The sequence below is a fragment of the Saccostrea echinata genome, unplaced genomic scaffold, assembly GCF_033153115.1.
Source record: "Saccostrea echinata isolate AGI-Se365-2 ecotype Australia unplaced genomic scaffold, CSIRO_AGI_Sech_v1 ptg000001l, whole genome shotgun sequence".
NCBI classification, from domain to species: Eukaryota; Metazoa; Mollusca; class Bivalvia; order Ostreida; family Ostreidae; genus Saccostrea; species Saccostrea echinata.
In genome coordinates, this window is record NW_026889750.1 from 22,410,667 (window position 1) to 22,431,180 (window position 20,514).

The 20,514-nt window shown below is 31.9% G+C and overlaps 1 protein-coding gene across 2 annotated transcripts; it reads right to left on the reverse strand.

Moving 5' to 3' along the window:
- Positions 1 to 1,063: 1,063 nt before the first annotated feature.
- LOC133187328 (TNF receptor-associated factor 6-like) lies at positions 1,064 to 17,759 on the reverse strand. 2 transcript variants are annotated; one of them, XM_061322694.1, is made up of 10 exons: positions 17,655 to 17,759; positions 16,573 to 16,674; positions 14,819 to 14,904; positions 12,985 to 13,034; positions 5,874 to 6,201; positions 4,809 to 4,965; positions 3,246 to 3,407; positions 2,788 to 2,862; positions 2,483 to 2,563; positions 1,064 to 2,353 (listed from the first exon to the last, which is right to left on the reverse strand). In XM_061322694.1, the coding sequence occupies exons 5-10, from the start codon at positions 6,122 to 6,124 to the stop codon at positions 1,271 to 1,273; spliced, it is 1,809 nt and encodes a 602-aa protein (XP_061178678.1). In that variant the 5' UTR covers positions 6,125 to 6,201; positions 12,985 to 13,034; positions 14,819 to 14,904; positions 16,573 to 16,674; positions 17,655 to 17,759; the 3' UTR covers positions 1,064 to 1,270. The 2 variants fall into 2 exon arrangements, with proteins under 2 accessions (XP_061178678.1, XP_061178674.1); XM_061322690.1 differs by lacking the exons at positions 12,985 to 13,034; positions 14,819 to 14,904; positions 16,573 to 16,674; positions 17,655 to 17,759 and having other exon boundaries at positions 5,874 to 6,231.
- Between the last annotated feature and the right edge of the window lie 2,755 nt (positions 17,760 to 20,514).

Sequence of the window (20,514 nt, forward strand, 5' to 3'; positions counted from 1 at the left end):
TGTAACGTTCAAATTTCTTGAGTGCATTATTTGTGGCAAGAAGTTTCCGAATGTGTTATATCTGACCCATTGACCTTGAGGATTGACCTAATTTTCAAAAATTTTTATCATTGCTGGTAACTTTTGAAGGAGAGAAGATAGGGCATTCATAATCAACATGTGCATTACCTGTGACAAAATCTTTCCAAATATACTGTGTCATGATTTTTAATCCATTACCTTGACGTTTGGCCTAATTTTCAAAATCTTTAACATTCCTGTTAACTTTTGAATGAGAAGACATGGCATTTATATTTGACATGTGCATTACCTGTTTCAAGTCCTTTCCGAATGGACTCTGGTTTTGATCTTGTCACCATGACCTTTAAAGTTTAACCCACAGTCTTTTTTCATTTTTTTTTTAAATTAGTAATAACTTCTGAATGGTAAAAGATTTGGGCTTTCATATTTTACATATTCATTTCCCATGACAAAACCTCTCAGAAACACACATGTATATCATTTTTGACTTCATGACCTTGATCTATAAGTTAGACCTACTTTTTAAAAAATTTAACTTTGGTCATAACTTTTGATCCAGGAGAGAAATTTTTTCACACGTGCGTTATTTGTGACAAGACCTTTTCTGAATGTATTACTTAGTATGATATTTGACCTCACGAGTTTGATCTTAAAGTTAGATGCAGTTTTACTAAGCTTTAATCTTTGCCATAACTTTCAGTAATTCAATAATCGATATCTTTTTTACGCGATGGATAGTCAAGACACCACCAAGACAATTAAGCCATAATTAATTGCATCCCAACCACTGACACAGAAAACGTGGGACCACAATTCTTTGAATTCGCTCGTTTCCTTCTGCCAATGTCTCAGTTTAAATAGGACATAATCTTTCAAACTTATATTATTATTTATCAGTTCATATTTTCGTGAGTAAACTTACCTTCATTTACATGTACCTAGCAGTTAAAAAAAATAACAAAATTTTTTTAAACTCAGATATAGTTCAATAGAACTCGCTAGATAACATCAAATACAGTCATTGATTCAAAATATCTTAAAGGAAGGTTCAATACTTTATTGTATTGGAAATTTTGTTAATAGAAATACAGATATAATTAATCAGGCAATCATTTTTTTAATAGTGAGATAGAAGTCACTCACAAGCTTAAATACTAGTATCACACTATGCCACATAATACTACCGGGTAAATCTGTATATTGTATTCGAACACACAATTTGTTTTAAAAAACTATATCAGTGGATAGGCTACGTGGGGACAATATGAGCCTTTATAATCAAAGTATCATTTCTTATATAGGTAGAATTATCCAAAACACTAAGAGGAAGGAATTCCATATATCCAAAGCCTTTATGATTACGAGGGGTGGTTGGCCGTTGAAAAGCTGCCAAGGTGGGTTTGGCTACAAGAGTTTCCACGACATGCGAGCGTAATTCACAGGTAGGATTTTGATCAAGAACGCTCAACATGATCCGCCCACTAAAGGGCCACTCAAGAATATCGTCAAATTCTCCTTGCATAAAATGTACGAATATTGACAAGTGAGTTCCTCTGGCGGAGTCTACACCATTTAAATTAGCTCGAATACATATTTTATATCCAAAGCAATTAGAATAAAATGCCGGACTATGAATAGCTGTTACCTCCCCTAATTCAGCCTCGCTCCTGAACTTAGAGTAATTCTTAATCCTCCAAAAGTAAATTCCATTACAATTTCGTCCTTCGAATTCATTAATAGCGTTTTCTAAACTTCTAACCTTTTTAACCAACACTGCATTATTCTTTTCATATGCCTCTGCTGTATGTTTCATGTCCAACAACAACAATTCGTGTCTCGCTAAACTCTCATCTTGTGATATGTTCTGACATTTTAGCGACTGGAATTCATCATCAAAGGGGACTCGGGGAAAGCCCTCTAAATTATTAGAGGGATTTGAGGTATAAGTGAGCTCCGTGTCAATTTGTGTTCTTTCACTTCCAAACCTTTCCTCACTTCCCTGGGACAAAGCACGCAAGTTTCGGTTATTCACATCCGGAGCTCGAAAGCTGTCGAGAGAATGTGGTCCTGCCTGAGGTGTAGCGAATGCAGGGTTATCAGAAAGTTGTAGTAAGTTAACTGCACCGCTCAATCCGTTCCCAATGTCCTCTAACATTCTTCTGTCTATGCTGCTAATATTTTCCGTACGGTCGGGCAATGACTGACTCTGTGTTGCCTGGTTCAGCGACTGAATATTTAAACGTCTGTAGATCAGAGTCAGTGCTTGACACATTAGCTGCATATGCTGATGCAAGTTTTCCTGTAAATGCTTTCCCATTTCACTTCTAGGAATCTACAGACAAAAATATTTCGGCAAATTAATGTAAATATTTTGATTTTAACTCTTTTCTCTTTTTTCACGGAAGTACCAGTTACATTTTGGTCAACATTATATAGCGATTCAAAGTTTAATAATACTCACCTTTCCAATGTTACAACCTAGTTTTGAATATACACAGTCTATAGATTTTCGCATACAATCGTGGTCAAAATGACGTTGAAGCTGTAAATTAGTTAAACCAATTAAAATAAATGACTTTATAATATTTTTGTGCATTTCACAACCATAATTGAAAACATGTACAAGTAGTTTCATACACACACACACAGTGACACACACACAAAAGGATTTAAAAAATTTAAAAAAATGAAAAGAAACATTTCTGCTTTATTAAAATGTCAAAAGAATGCTAGTTTTGACTTTTAATTTAAAAAAATCCTACATACCTGTTCTCTCATTAATTCCGTAGCACAATATGGACATTTGACCATTGCAAGGGGACATAACTCATCCATGTGTTCCTAGAAGAAGAAAAATATGAAAACTTCACAACGGAAAATCTCATTTCTTTATGTCATTAGGAGACATTTACATGTAATAACCCATATATTACATTATTTTCGCACATTATTTATACTTATGACGACGACTTGGAAGTAGCCCGAGTGTGTATGTGTATGTTGTGTAAAAACTATTACAATAAACACTGTATTTTTTTTTAAATTACTTTTTGATAAATATTTATTTCATTAAGAGTGTAAATACATTGAATTTCCCTATAATTCCCTATAAATTTGTGCAACAGAAACTCAAGAAGGCCACTTTAACAAAGAAAACAAAAACAAAAAAGAAAAAAAAAAATCAGATCATTGAAGATATGAATCCTGGAACAATATTACATTACCTGAATAACTTCCGCTAATACTTCGGATTTACACTGTTTACAAAGAATGGTTCTTTTATGACAGATATGCGACAAATGTTCTTGAATGTCTTTACGCAGAAGAATGTGGCTGCATTTGTTTGGACAAGGTATGGGAACATATTCACATTCATCAAGATGTTTCTGCAATATAACCAGCGTATAGTTTGTAAATTTTGATGTAAACTCTGAATAGTTCTATTTTTAGTTCACGTGAGCTGAAGGCTCAAGTGAGCTTTTCTGATCACATTTTGTCTGGCGTCCGTCTGTAAACATGGTAAACTTTTCACATTTTCAACTTCTCCAGAACAATTGCGCCAGTTTCAACCAACTTGCCAAAAGCATCCTTGGGTGAAGGAGATTCAAGTTTTTTTTCAAATGAAGGGCCATGCCCTCCTTCGAGGGGAGATAATTAAGAATTTGTGAAAATTTTGTGGCATCTTTTAAAAATATTCTTAAAAACAAATCCATGATTACTCATATTGATATGGAAGCATTCTCGGGTAGTGTGGATTCAAATCTGTTCAAATCCTGACCCCTTAGGTAAGGTGGGCAAGAATTGGGCATCAAAGTTTTACATAGAAATATATGGGACAAAATCTTAAAAAATCTTCTCAAGAACAGCAAAACCATGATCTGTCATACAGATGGAAGCATACTCTGGTAGACATGTTGATTTAAGCTTGTTCAAATCATGACCCCAAGGGGTAGGGTGGGACCACATCTTTAAATATCTTCTCAAGAAAGGCAAAGCAATGATTAGTCATATACATGTAGATATGGAATCATCCTCATGTAGTGTAGCTTCAAGTTTGTTCAAATCATGACCCCCGGGGATAGGGTGGAGTCACAATATGGAATGAAAGTTTTACTTAGGAATATACAGAAGAAAAAATCTGCTGATGAAGAACAGCAAGGCTTTTTTGACTCAGCTGAGCGCTTTGGCCCATGGGCCTCTTGTTATAATAACAATGGTATCACAACATCTTTCATTAAAATTTAAATAGTAAAACAACACCTTTCATTGATTTGAAGTTAAAATTTAACAAACAGGATGCTGTCTATTGATAGTGTCTACAATCTGTCATGTTTCCCTCAATTGAGACAAAAAATGGGCTGTGGTTTCAAATTAAGATTATTTTTATAAACATGACAACACTGCTCATCTAAATTTAAAATCAATGAATGGAATTATATATTGTGATTTAATCTTTATATGTGTCATGTTTCATTCAAAATCTTCATAATTAACTTGAAGTACTGTATCCGGTAGTTTAAATATTATTTTGAAATCAGATGAAAACTAGGAGGAATATTTTTAGAAATTGTCCATATACAAATGAACAATAAACAGTTTTACTTTTGCATCTGTCTGGTCTTTCATGTACAGAGTTAATAAAATATGTTTACACATTAAACAAAACCTTCTAAGAAACATATTAAATAACTTAATCAACTAACCCATTATAAATTATCCTATTTTGAATGAACAATTGATTTAAAAATGCTCTTCCTGTCTGACTATACTGATTAAGCATCTAATACCTGTACATTTTTTAAAGTCTCTATCACTTGACAACCTTCTTTACTATTGGGACATTTGACACTAAGACCTAGGATTTCCCGCTTGGCGAAGTTGTCTGGAAACAGCTGAGACTCTGTTATTGGCATGTTATCAATTGGGCATCTTTGATCCGATTCCCTGAAAAAAACGCACAAAGAAAATTTTCTACAAAAGAAAGTTAACGCTCCATAGTATTTTTATGTTATAATTTTTTTATATGTTTTAACTATGTAGTTTCGTTGCTTTTAAAATGCAACTTACTGAATAAAACGCATTATCACTGATGCATGTACATGTATTATCAGATTTTATGAGACGCTCCACTGAATAATTTTAAAATATTTCATTTAATGTTATCTAGTATGTTAGCATATTTTTACAACAAAAAAGAATGAATGGGAGACTTCCTGATATTTAAAACATTCAAATTTGTATATGGGTTAGAATTTTAAACAAAGGTTTCAAAGATCGGCTATCAGTAATTTCTAAGCCCTTTTCGAAAGATCTCTTTATATTTTCCCCCTATTTTTAGACTCGAGTCAAACAATCTGCAGTACACCTGGTCACCTGCATTCTTCTAATTTTACTTCCTCATGCCGGGTATCCAATCAAATTTATAAAGGAACAGATTTTTATAAATATAAATTTGTCAACTAAATGTAAATAATTCTCTTTTCCTTATTTCCAGGGACATTCAAAAACTGTGTAGTCAATAGATTTGTAAATTTTTGTGAGGAAATATACGGTTTCCGATAGCACTTCGAATTTTTGACATATATTTGATTCACTGCACGTTCCAATATATACATATCTTCATTGTAAACATAAAGCATCTCAAATATGAATGAACGAGTCCTTGCTAAAATATCTTAGTCAATATAAACATTTTCTTTTGCCCTTGCAGCACGAGCTGCATATCGATCGTGTGCAATGTAAATGTTGTCCAACTTACAATGTGCTTTGCACAATCTCAAGAAAAATAATTTTCAGATAGTAATTAAAGACAATTTCGATGATGCAAATCTTTATAATAAAAAGTTACTTACTTCAGCCACTTGTGAATGCAATTCTTGCAGAACCGATGCCCACAAGTTGTTTGCTGCGGCTCTCGTAGGACAAGGAGACAAATGGGACAGTCGTATTTTTCGTCCCTGATGATGAACTCGTAGTCATATCCCTCCTCCCGTCCGGAGAGCCCCTCCCCAGAGGTAAAGCTTCCGGAACTGACAGGTGACGAGTGGCGCGGCTCGTTGGTATAGTCATATAGACCAGACGACATCGGTCGATCTGATGTCATATCCGGTACTACGTAGAATTTACAATCCTCTCCGCAACCCTTCTCTGAAAATGTTTCATCACATCCATTTCTATGAACTGGAAACATAAATATTAAGCACGTTAGAGTGTTAGTGCGGTGTGTACAGACTGCTGGGCTTATAGAACCGGAACTATTTAAATCGTAATTTTAAAAAAAATGAGGAAGTGTCGAATAAAATTTTGCTGATGTAAAAAGGTCAAAAATCAGATAGCCATGTAAGAAACGCAAAAGGGTAACGTTCGGCAGACATGAAAGATAAATATGTATGAATTCCTTTTAAGTAAATATTGAAAAAAAATATCATGAACTTTTCTAGTGTATAGGATTTCACGTGCGTGCACCTTTTCAAGCGTAGAATTCAGATTTTGGATCAATAAAGTGAAGAAAAAAATGTTTAAGGTTAATCTTTTCAAATACTGATACTAGCATGGTATGCACATTACTGAATGCAGACAAATCGATGGGAATCTTGTATAGGATACTGTCATTCATTATGCTTAGAAATGGAAACAACCTGTCTTCCTAAAATAATGCCGCATTTTGGGCTCCAGTATAGTTAAATCTCATTTTTAACAAATTTTAAAAAAATTACCTAAGCCATTTTGTGTGTATGTGCACTTTTGAAATCTAATGTTTATTTATTTATTTATTCATTTATTAAAATGTACAGATGTATAATTGTTTTTATTATTATTTGGATTTTATCGACAATAGAACTCGGATTATGATAACACAAAAACTTGATCTGCATTATACTTTAAATAAATAAAACACATGAATGAAACTACTTTAAATCAAAATAGGTGAAACGTTTGATAACCATGCTTTCAGTATTGATAAAATGTTGATATGCCAAATCCAGGAAGTGAGAAAACCAGCCAATAGAAAAAAAAGGCTCAGGAGAATTCAGACCAGGACAAGGAAGCGGCGGCCCTTCAACGATGATAAAGTGTGATGGGTCTATAGATAGCTTGATGTAACAATTCACCCTTAATCTTGGTTGTATCTGTTAATAATAAGATTATCTACCTCTTTGCTTTTTGTGTGGCGTAACACCGAATATATGCAGGCACTCGATCAATAAATTAGTTTTCTCGACACTTAATCTATATTAGGACATGCAGGTATTTTGTGCAGAGGCGAAATTAATGGTTTATAAATTAGCAACAAATAGGAAGATAATATAAATACACTTAGAATTTCAGTATGCTATCCGGATTTAAACACAGATGTCCATGACAGATATGCAGATCTGATGAAGAAATTATTCGAAGTGCAGTCCCTGACTTTAAGAGACAAGTTTAACCCCCCCCCCCCCCCACATACACACCTTGGTAGCAATAATACAAAGATTAAGCACATTAGTACTGATGTACATACATGTAAATATGACGTATCTGTTAGGCTAAAACAAATCAATGAAAATAAACAAAAGGCCCCTGGGCCGCAACACTCACCTGAAGTACTGTGTTCCTTCTGCTCTTTATTAGCAGATTTTCCCTATGTAAAATAAAGATAATATATCAATTTATAGACCCTCCTTACCCCAATGCATCATGATTTGAACAAACTTCAATCTACACTACCTGAGTAAGCTTCCTTATAAATATGACTAATCATGACTTTGCTGTTGCTGAGAAGAATTTTAAAGATTTTTTTCTGTGTACATGTACATGCATTCCTTTGTTAAAAAAAAAAAAAAAAAAAAAAAAAAAAAAAAAAGATGGGCGAACAAGGAGAGCGCAATGCCTATAGTGCAACAAACGTGAAGGTGAAAAATTAAATTTCAATTATAACAAAATTTTCTCTTGATATTTCATCTAAAATTTAAGTATACTTTTTGTAAAATTTCCATAATTTGCAAAAATCTCACAAGAATTGAAAGTATTTACCTATGAAATAGCATACACACACTAGAGAAGGCAAAAAGGATCATTTTCTCATACTAAAACACAATTTTTTGATATGAGTGGGTCTTCGCTCCATATTTTCAAAGTTTATCCCCAAAGTTTGCGTAAAAATATACATTTTTTGGTCGGCAAAAACAATGAGTAAAGACCCACTATACCTTAAAAATACACTTTTATGACAACATTCTCATCTTTCCGAGAAATACTTGAAGTCCGTGTAGTCAAGGATCCTATGATTTAATGCCGCAATTCATCAAGAGCTGTAGCGTAGTGGTTAGCGTGTTAGACTCGAAGGTAAATGATACTCAGGATTTTTATTGCTAGGGTTTGAACCCCACGTTATTTTTTTTAATAACAGAATAATTTTTGCCGACAAAATTTTCCGCAGAAAAGTTTTGTTTGTCATAATTTCCTAAATATCAATAATGAGAACTTTACTCTAAATACTAAATTCACAAATTGATTATAATTTTATATATCTGAAGCTAGAGACATTCTGCGCGCCTTGTTCACCGATCTCCTTTGATCGCCCATTGTGGCCCACCCCATCCCGGGGGTCATGTTTGAACAAACTTGAATCTACACTACCTGAGTATGCTTCTCTATAGGTATGACTAACCATGTCTTTGCTGTTCTTGAGAAAAAAAGAATTTTAACGATTTTTTCCTATGTACAACTTTGATCGCCCAAATTCGCCCCACCCTACCTCCAGGGGTCATGATTTGAACAAAATTGAAGCTTCTCTACCTCAGAAAACTCCAACTTACGTTTCATCTTTTCTGATTCTTGAGAAGATTATTGAACGACCCCATCAGATTTTCTCCTTTTTCTTAATTATCTCCCCATGGAAGAGGGTGTAGTTCTTCATTTGAACAAACTTGAATCCCATTTACTCAAGGATACGCTGTGTCAAGCTTGGTTGAAATTGACCCAGTGCTTCTGGAGAAGAAAATGAAATGTGAAAAGTTTACTACAACGACACCACCGACGACAACGACAGACAAATTTCGGTCAGAAAAGCTCACAAGAGCCTTCGTCTCAGGTGAGCTAAAAATGATAATCGAAAAACTAATGGATACGTCAACCAAAAATTACGAATAGAAATAAAAATGTACTTGATGTATAATGATGCGTCTGTAAATTTAATCACTGAGAATTAATGATGCACATTAAATTGCGTAATACATACAATATGCATGTTTATAACAGTAGTAAACCCGTCATGCTACAACAGCACCTATATTAAACAAGATGAAAATTAAACTATTTTAAACAAAATCCTCGAAAAATCATAATGCGGACCTTTAGGAGTGACGTGACTCTGTATTTTTTTTTTTTTACTGAGAGAGAAAAATGATAATCAAAATAATGTAAAATGTACAAAATGTAGATCAATCACTGAAAAATTACATCATTTACTAAACACTTTCTAGTAAATATCTTGACATTAGCTTTTCATTGGTCGATTGATAGGAGAAATGTATATTAAAATAAGTGTTCAGTTATGGTGACCGAAAATTTTCACCCTTGCATATTTCAGCTGATCAGTATTTCTTGTTATATCAAATGGTTACCTCAAAATAGCCTTAAATCTTTTTCCTTGTATAAATTTTCAAACAATCGATACATATATTATTATTGTTATTCATTTATTATTTTGAATTAAGAGAATGGTGTATTGAATTTCAAATTTAACATTGTTGTTCACGTGAACTTTCGCAATCTTGTTAAAAAATTATTTGTTACACTAAAAATTCTGCAAAGCCGAGAATAAAATTTTTTGATGTTATTTAATTGGTTTAGATATTAGAGAAGTAATACAATACATGAAGTCATATGTTCGGCCTTCGAAATCAAGATCTCTGACATATTTCAAGGAAATGCGTGTACAGAATCGACTTTTTAGTACCATTGTCACATTGACAAAGAAAGACAACTCTTTGTGCTGCATCTATAATCGATTTGGTGAATGTGTGTAAAGCTGAAACGGACAAATGTAGATGTTAAATTATGTTTGTTTGTTTGTTTTTATTATTTTTAAAAACACAAATTAAGAAACTATAATTTTTCTTGCAAAAATTGCAACGACTGATATATGTTTAAAAGTATATAAACAGAGTTACATGTACATGATAAAAGAGTTACACCTATATAACATACAAGAGTATATTTGACGTGTTGAAATTATGAGCAACTTACATTTGGAACTCTGCATATTTTCATTAAATTCTATTAAATACACTACATAATGTCTTCATCGTCGCATGCCACAAGTTTATTGTGTCCATCCTATTTCAACAAATTTGTGGAAACAGAATCCGTGGTTTGCGACGATATCACTGGATATGTCTCATATATGATTTTTAACGCATATGTAACATAAATTCAGCGTAAGTTTCAAACGTATGACGATCTATATGTTTAAAATACGTGGTAAACACACTGTTACGTTAACCATGTTAGCTTTCGGAAGACATATAATTTTTTTTCTCAGTTATTCCCCTTTAGGCGCCATGTTGAACATGTTGAAGGTCAACCTGGTGAATTTTCTTCTTTAATCATGTGTAGTAGAAAATATAGGAAGAATTCTTTGCAATATGAAAAATGTTAATTTGGATAGCTTTCATAAACGTGTATTATTCAGGGGAGAACAATGTTTTTAACACCTCGGTGGTCAGTATGACAAAATACTGAAGGAATCTGAGCATGTTGACCTCCAATATGGGGCAAACGGGAAATCACTCTTGCAAAATTTACCTATCAAAAACTCTCTGCTCATTTATATGGTTTACAGGTTGCAAGTTTACCTAATAAGGATTTAAGAGAAACAATAATTAACCATGAATCAAATTTTCAATACTTGAAAATCTAATTCTAAGCATATTGTTGTCGGTCGCGGGAGCGGCCGATCTTTGTGGTTTAGTTAGGGGGAAATGAGACGTTATATTTTCATTGATTCGAAGGAATAATTCCTTATTGATAACAAACCTTAAAGTTATGAATGAAAATTTTAAATTTGATGAATACTTAAGTCTAAATGGTTGTTATTACATTTCAAAGTTTTTCTTCTTTTCTCATCAGATGTTTTTTTTATGATTTCATAAACTGTAAAAAAAAAGTTGTTATATGAACTGCTCCCCAAAATGGGAGTGCGTAAGATAAAAACCCAAAACATAATGAGTTTCCAGATAATAATTACATTGCCAAAAATGATTAACATTAAAAATTTTAGAAGTATATTTTGTTTTAATACACTACAGTTGGAAATGATGCATGCATATTTTTTTCTGTACATTTACTTTGATATCTATCCAGAGTACAAGCGCGTGGAAAGTTTGTACGTCCTTTTTGTCGGAAGTCATTGATACATTCATAATTCTTGTGTACACACAGGTCACGGTCATCCTTACACCGCGACTGTATAAAAACCACTGACTTCTCCATTTCTTGTCTATAAACATATCCCCCCCATGTGAAACAACAAAAGTTTAAAAGTTTTGGTAAGAATTTGTGAAATAGCAATTTATAAAATCTATAAAAAGAAATCTTTCTTCGGGGGGGGGGGGGGGGGGGGCTGGGGGGGGGGAGGGAGAGGAAGATGTTTTAAAAATCTTTTCCGTTGATTTCTATAGACTAAGTGAAAACAAAATTTTAGAGTTATCTCTCTTTGTTTTCCCAAATAAGTTGTTTTATGAAAATTCACTTGAAATGTATGGAGATAACGAACAGTATTCAAGTATTCAAAAGTCCAGTAAACAATACAAATTTCGGAGCAGAGCAAACACGGACCTCTAAAACATCAGAGATGGGATCAGGTGCCATGGAGGAGTGAGCATCCCCTGCCGACCGGTCACACCCGCCGTGTGCTCCTTGTCATGATCGGGAAATATCTATATAAATATGAAAAATCATTCAAATATGTTAACTTTTAAAATTTGACTTTGAGGTAGGCGGCAGAACAATTATACTATCATTCGCAGTTCCTTTACTTAAACAATTGGATATTGAAAGGTTATTCAAAGGTTATTTTTCGACAAGCTTTACTCGTACAAGTCAATATTTTAATAATACATATACGAAATACTATCTTTTCATTCAACCACAACCGCATGGGAGCAGATAGTACAATTTGGCCATGGTATGCAGCAATAATATTGAAAGTGTAAAACTACAACATATTTCATTACTGATCATGCTACCCTATTATCTGATGAAAATTCTTTACAATTATATGTCACATGTATGTGTTGAACATTGACATCTAGAAAAATCGTAAAGTTGTTCAAATTAAAAATTTGCTATATAAATACATGAGCCTAAGAAACCCTGCAATGCATGCTCCTATGTATGCATCTGGCAGAAATACACAATTCTGGCCAAAGATTTTTTAAATTAAATTTTCTAGATGTCAAATATTTTGCACAACAAAAAATGTAATAACTGACCTTTTTAATCCTATTTAATGAAGATTTCATAATGAAAAAAGGGTGAAGATAATGGATTCTAATCAATGCAAATAAGGTCATTAAAACGACCATAGAATTTGCAAAATGCTGACTCATAGGAGATTGTAGAAAGCCCTGTAACGTGAACTTATTTTTTCAGTATACTGCCTCAATTTAACATACTCAAATAATATGAACCTGCAACACAGTACACTCATACACATCAAGGGGTACAGAAGCAGAACAGTGTCTCAGTCTTTATGCCCAACTATAAATGCAAATATGAAGGAACAGGCAAAAGTTTAAAAAAAAAAATGCCTGTATGCACCATGGCTTTCTAAGTACTGCCAAGAAAGTGACTGAAAATGGTATACATTGCCAAGGTAAAAGTGATATACTGGCAGACAGATTTTAAGCTAAAATCTTGAAATAAGCTACAGATCAGTGGAGTCTAAAGCACAGTAATGGTGAGGTTTAAACTAACCTTAAAATATTGCTGGTGGTATTATAAATCACAGAAAAATTTCAACCATTCTGAAATTAAAAAATACATATGAATCAATTGCATGGTACAATATGTAGAGCTGGATGATACAACTTTTTCTATATCGATATGCATATGACATTTGAGCCAGATACAATATGTATCACAATATTTTGAATTGGTTACAAAATCTTGTTTGTATTAATTGAAATGAATAAAACATTTCTTCATGAATAATTTATTCATAGAAGCTGTATACATGTATCTGTTGTAAAAGTAGTGTTAATTATTATGTATTTCATATTTATATTTAGCATATTTATTTTGTATGTTATTACACCCAAAATGTTAAGGACAGATGATACAAACAATTTTTTTCTTTGGAGGAGACTTAATATCATCTCACAGCATTAGAAAAGTGGATAATTCTTTGAATGTTTCTCCTTAGATTTGGAGAATGAAATACCTTCCATATTTCCCTCAAAAAGTACACAACCAGAGTAATCATGGTAAAATTGTTTAATCTTCATTCATTTACCCTCTTTTTTTCTTCAAAAATGTTTCTAAAGGAGCACAGAGTGAACTGATATTACATTTACTCAAGAACCTGTTGTATTTTCTTGCATAAAAGAAATGACATCCAAAAATATTAGTTGATACTTCAATAAAATTACAAATAAGGACAAATCCCATTCAGCAAAAGTTTACAGATGAAAATAAATTTTAGAATATGTTAGCTTGGTGCTAAAAGTGTAATATAAACTTTAGAAAAATATACCAAGCCAGGTGATTTTTATGAGGAAAAGCAAAATGGTAAAAATCAGCACATAGCACATAGGCTAATTTTTACCATTTTGCTTTTCCTCATAAAATTCACCTGGCTTGGTATTTTTCTAAAGTTTATATTTCACTTTTAGCACCAAGCTAACATATTCTGAAATTTATTTTCATCTGTAAACCTTTACTGAGTGTGATTTGTCCATACTTGTAATTTTATTGAAGTATCAACTAAAATTTTCCAAGTGTCATTTCTTTTACGAAGAAAAAAAAGAGGGTAAATGAATGATTTTTAAACAATTTTACCATGATTACTCTAGTTGTGTACTTTTTGGGGGAAATATGGAAGGTATTTCATTCTCCGAGTCTAAGGAGAAATATTCAAAGAATTATCCACTTTTCTAAAACTGTGACATGATATTAAGTCTCCTCCAAATAAAAAAATAGTTTGTATCATCTGTCCTTAAGTAGAAACAAAGAAAAAATAAATTGGATTTTTTTTTTTTTTTTAGATATTTCGATGTTTCTACATACATATCAATATGCGTTTGTCCTCACATAGAATCAATATCATTGATTTATCAATATATCATCCCCAGCCCCAATGATATACCAGTGCACAAAATGTCAGTTTCCATCTTCTTCAATCTTGTGAACATCAAAGTGTATATGAACATCATAATCAATGGAAATTTTAGCATATTTTTGCACAAGCATATTTGCTTCAAACAACATCTAGTATGTAGTACAAATTTATATTTTATACCTTGTTACTAACAGGAAGACTGAGTTCATTCATAATTTCAGGATTATAAATATGATAAAAGATGATAAAGATTTTTTTTCTGTGCATGCAATTACTGCTTTACAAGGTTTTATGCCTGTTTCAAGCTTGTAAGCTCAACATTTATCTTGCTTGGTAAATTTTAATCTATATTTAAGGCCCTGATTGATGTAATGAAGTTACTCCAATTTATACTCATAAAAAACATGCAAAATGAATTGGAGTGAGTCTCTTGCATTCTTAATTATTCCTATATAGAATACCTTTACTTACCAAAGAAGTATGAGGGTTGATCCATCTGGGGTATAATTTCAGATCCTTGTCACTTAAAACTTCTTTTTAAAATCTTTTTAAAATTTCTGAAAATAAATTGAACATCCTATAAAACACTGAAATATGCTTTAATTGAAGTGAAATAACATGCCACAATGAAAATATGTAATTAGCATATACAGAAGAAGGCCATGGATCAACTGTCACATTTGTAGTAACTTGTTCCTGTGTTATTCCCGTCAAAAAAAGTCCACCTTTATCAAGTTTACATAACATACAATTGTAAAAGCTTCTCATGTTGTTCATATAGATCTGTAACAAACTTATTCGTGACTATTAAGTTAGATGATTCCAATGATCAAAATTTGTTTTAAAAACTCATGGATGTTAACATGTAATTGGGTTGTATAAAAATATTATACTTAAAAAAAATTTAATTTGATCATTGTTGATGCTGTACTCAAAGACCTTGGTCATATGAGGTTCCTGATGGTAATAACTCATTTTCTTATATTCATGATGGCAATATCCCAGATATCATAACCTAGGAAAAAGATGAAAAAACTACAGCCTTTTGAGAGTCTTTTGCTAAAACATGCATTTGACTCTGAGATTTTGAGATCAAAGGTCAAGGTAATATGAGAGTCAACATGGCACTTTGACTTTGTAACCTGATGATACATTCATGCTCAGATATCATTAGCCTTGGTTGAAAAACTAAAGATGAACATGTGATTGATATATACAAATGCCCTAAGAATAGAAAGGTCCGATGATAAACACACTGGGATTTTATACTTTTTCTGTCAGTGATCTTTAAATTTCCCAAATGACCTTGGTCATGGTTCAAAATTCTTACACAGCCTCAGCTCATGAGAAATCTTTTTGCCAAGAATGAACTCCAATGGGACTTCATTACAAGATGTTGCTGGGGCAGGAATTAAACATTTTTCCAAACGCGTGCCTTTCAATTTGCCAGTACCCAGTACTTTTACCCAGCTGAAATCATGATTGTACCAGCTAAAAATTTGATGAAGAAAAATTTGATAACACATTTAATTAAGATGATTAAAATCTCTTCAACAACATAACTCCTATGTTTGTAAAGGTACCACCTGTTCCTTTTTTTCCCTAAAGTCCTGCAAAAGTGACCTTGACCTTGCCAAAATTACATTGGTTTAAGGTCATGACACACCCTCTGGTCATAAGTAATCTTTTTGTGGAGTATCAACTTACTATATTTTTCCATTACATATTGTTAGAGAATCACTTATTTGTCTCAAAATTTAAAGAAGAATTATATATGATATTGAATGAGGGTAACATGAACTGTTACATGTATGTATAACCTTTGAACAATATGGGATATGAAATAAGGTGAGGCTATAAAAGCAAGGGAAAACTAAATACAGGTACAAACTAATAACAACCAAATATTCCCCAATTTGTTTCAATAAAGCATGCCCATCGGCCACAGAATTGTGCCCTCATCTTTTGCATTAATTAACAAAGGCTTAAATCATCATTTTCATCTTGAACTTTGTACCTATTCTTACTATCATGGACTTCAGTATGTTACAATCTAACGCATAACTTCAACTTATATATATATATATATATATATATATATATATATATATATATATATATATATATATATATATATATATATATATATATATATACAACATGTGTTAAGTGACTTAACATACTGCCATACTTGTTTACAAAATGGGATACATGTAATTATGTACCAAATTTAAAGCAGAATGAAATGGTCCAGTTCCTTGGAGAGTGTGCCTTCAGTCTGTTCTAAAGCAGTCAATCCAAATACTAATATCTTCTGTCTTGGTGTTCTAAAAAGTATTATTTACCGTTAAATATTACATAAATAAAATAAAAATATTAAGTTTATTTATAGTCATTTCTGATGGCCACAAATACAATCCAAGAGGTAAAAGTAAACCCATAAAAGAACTGGCAGTCACAGTTGAATGGAAACATCATGAATTTGTAAATGATAAGTATGTTCCTTGAACATATTGAAAAGCCACAAAACTATCATTCTTACCATTTACACATTGAAATAAAAGGGATGAAAATACACAACTTAAACAACACAAACCTGTTAGATGAAATCAGAGTCATGTGTTTCTTTACCTGGGAACAAGAATTTTTCACTTCCTTTTCAAATTTTTGAAAAATAGAAGACAATCATAATATGTTTCAGATATCTCTTGTTAATTGAGTTTCTGTTGGAAAGAAGCTTAATAAATTTGAGCTAACCAATACAAGTGTTTTCTGGGGATGGAGCAGATATAAAAATGTATATACATAAAAGCTATAAATAGATGTATCCAATGGTAATATAACTTTTCACAAAACATCATTGTCTTAAAAATAACAAGGGAGATCAATGTTATGCTTTTAAATAAGATTTAAAAGGGGCTGTGATGTCATGGACGTTTATACTAACAAGAAATTATCCAATGGTGTGAAAATGATGAATAAGTGTGCCATTTGTCAATAAAAAAGTGGAAGGCCTATATCATATTAGATCCACCTACATTACACGTATAGGCCTATATCATCTAGAGCTACATGTTTGAGAGACGATTCGAAGAATGTACTTTAATAACAGCAAATAATAAGACTGGAAACTTCAAAATTAGTCTATGTTAAAATTTGTTGCATTGAATAACTTGAATCATCAAAAACAAAACATATCAATTTTGGTATTCCAGAATTTGGCAAGCGGATAAAGTGCAAATGCACGATTACACATAAGCACGCGTGGGTCGTTTTTTCGAATATACTAACATTTTATGAAAATTACCTTTATAATATATTATCCAATAGAAGTTTAGTCTTTTCTGCTAGTGAAAAAAATCAAGAAAAGTCTCGTTTAAGGAATTTGGAATACATAACTTCCCAGTTTTGATTTTTTTCTCTCTCTATCGAAAGAGGAAGTTCACTGAATGGTGGTATTTATAGAACCTATTGACAGCACAGTATAGAGCAATGAAATTATTAAAACAAATAAAGAGTAAAATTGTGTGCAAAGATTTTTCCTGCAGCTTCAAAGTGTGATTCTTTTTGGAATAAGAAATAAATATTCATTTCTCACTGAGCTTTATAGGTAATATATGATTGAAGTATTATAATGATTCCTACTTTTACCGCACTCTTAATTCCGGTTTCTTGTCTTGAGGGTTCATGTCAATATTCGATAAATGTTTCAAGCATTTTTCCTGGATTTTTCTTTTCTTTCAGCTTTGACATCATTTAAATCAAAATAAAACAGGTTTTCTTCTTTGACAAGCTTACTTAAAGTACTTAATGAAATGAAAACAAACAGGCGCAAATATTTTTTCAACATCATGAGCAAATTCATTAATTTTTTCCCATATTTTTTTCTCATATGAAAAAAATTAATTAATTGATATCGAGGAAAGACAGATATATAATTTATTATTTTATTCATTTTAAATGAGTAAGAAAAAAATCAGATACGCCAAAAAATTTCGGTCATAATAATTTCCCATTTGATATTGTTGACAAGCATTATGTAAATGGTCCCTTATGTTGAAAAAATTTAGGTGAATCCCCATAGTTGTCTGCCCATCCCACATTGGCATTCTTTCAAAAAGCCCAAAACGGTTTTTAGATTGTGTATTTTACTGGAGGATGTCATTACAGTAAGACTTTATGAAAAAAAATTCTGTAATACAACGCATGAACATTTATTTATATGTATGTGAATTAATAGATAAAAATGGTTTATTCTTTCTTTAAAATACGCACTAATTAAGTTGCTAGCGCAATATCTCTTGAAAATACGCAGAATTTATTTTGAATGACATGACATTTGTTTTTGAAGTTTGTTGCGAATAAAAAACAAAATAATTAATATTAGAATTTATGCGACAATAATAGTGTTAATGCTTGTAAATTCTATAATAGAAAAATAATTACATAAATAATAAAATAAATATATTTACTAAGATCGCCTGGCACAGCTGGAAATATGTAAGGAGGATGAACATATTCAAATAGAATGTCTTACTACACACGTTATGAGTATTTTATTCTTCAATGAATATTGTGATTAATTCACAAACTTTACGTCGAAGTATTTCCACACTGGCTTTCTCTTAAATAAAACATTTGTATCTGCTATGACAATCTTACATGTAGTTTATTCATAATTGTTAAAAATTAGGAATAATTTGATTTTAACGATTGTAAATAAATTATTAATGAAATAATAATGAATTACATAAGTTTACATACATAAGATATAGATATTGATTTTCTAATATCAGCGAGTAGTCCCTGTAGTCCCTGCTGATATGAAATTCATTAATTCTTTCATTTTCTGTCTGAAGAACATTTCATTTGGACAATGATTCAAGTTATTTTGGGGAAATGTTTTGGTTTTGTTTGATTTTGTTGTGTGTATTTTATTTTTTGTTTTTGCTTTGTTTTGCCTTTTTTTTCTTTTGTTATGTTTTGTCTTTTTTCCCCTCAGAAATTCAGCTGAACGAAACCTGACAACTTTTCGTGAAAAAATTGGCTTGATTCGCCATTCGTATACAAATTAATGGGTCGCAATATAACTTATATAATAAGTGTATAAATTTTTTCAATCAAACCACTTACAACCAAACGTATTATACTCACCCGTTCCTGAATTAAGTCTGGAAAGTCCCTTTTCCAGAATTTATATTTAGACTTGCGCTTTTCAAATAATCACGTGATCACATTATTGGTATCAAAATGGCCACTTCGGCACTTCCTAAAATTCTGCATTCATAAACTCTTATATAGCACTTTAAACTAAAAGTTCCAATTGAAAAAGGAAACATCTTAATGAAATTTGTGTAAAAAATCACACACAACGTCTTTTCAATCAGCTTGACGAGGAGGTACATTATGTTGTGAATTTGCAAAATATCTATCAAAATTATTATTAATGGTATGTCTTGAAAATTCAAATCTGAATAAGGAACGTAAAGAATGAAAGTATTTAATTAATAGAAACTGAAAAATGTAATTGAGTATTAAAAGCGGAATTAAATTACTGTTACCAGCTGTCGAATTTGAATTAAATTGGAAAGGTTGTTTGACATCTGCCATGCAAGGATGTACTGGAGCAACATGAATTGGTAAACATGACTAAGTATTTTCATGTCTGTACGCTGAAATAAAGGAAAAAACATACTTCGATTACAAAAGACTATTGCAGGTGCTTTACTTTTAAAAATTTATTTCGTCTTTTCTCGGCGTTTGTTTGTTTGTTTTATTCTACCAATTGGAAATGGTAATAATATCCTTTGGGAAAATTGCGTCGAAATAGAACAAATACTGAGAATTAATATTCTATCGTATCAACAAAAGACCTTTATTCTAAAATCAACAAATATTAATGTATGCGTTAAAGAATAAACAGGTATTATATACCAGAGGGAATTACAATGTCACAGTAGTCTGTTTCTTGGCAGTTGCACTGGGAATTTTTAGTCTCGAAATTAAATAAAAAAAAATCATCAAAGTTTACTGACACTGGGAATGCATGGCACATTTTGTGGGTATACAAGTTATATTCGGGGAAGTTACTGTACTTAACGCAAGATACAGACATACAGAGTCATGAATACTGCTATTTTCCATTTAGCGGACATAATGTATTAAAC

Bases quoted from the DNA above. Each gene is read 5' to 3' on its own strand.
- LOC133187328 (XM_061322690.1), bottom strand. From the start codon at position 6,211: ATGTTTCCAGTTCATAGAAATGGATGTGATGAAACATTTTCAGAGAAG. The intron at 2,863-3,245 runs GTAATGTAATAT...TTCTTCTTCTAG, and splicing joins TATTAGCGGAAGTTATTCAG to GAACACATGGATGAGTTATG. The intron at 2,354-2,482 runs GTGAGTATTATT...TTTTGTCTGTAG, and splicing joins TAGGTTGTAACATTGGAAAG to ATTCCTAGAAGTGAAATGGG.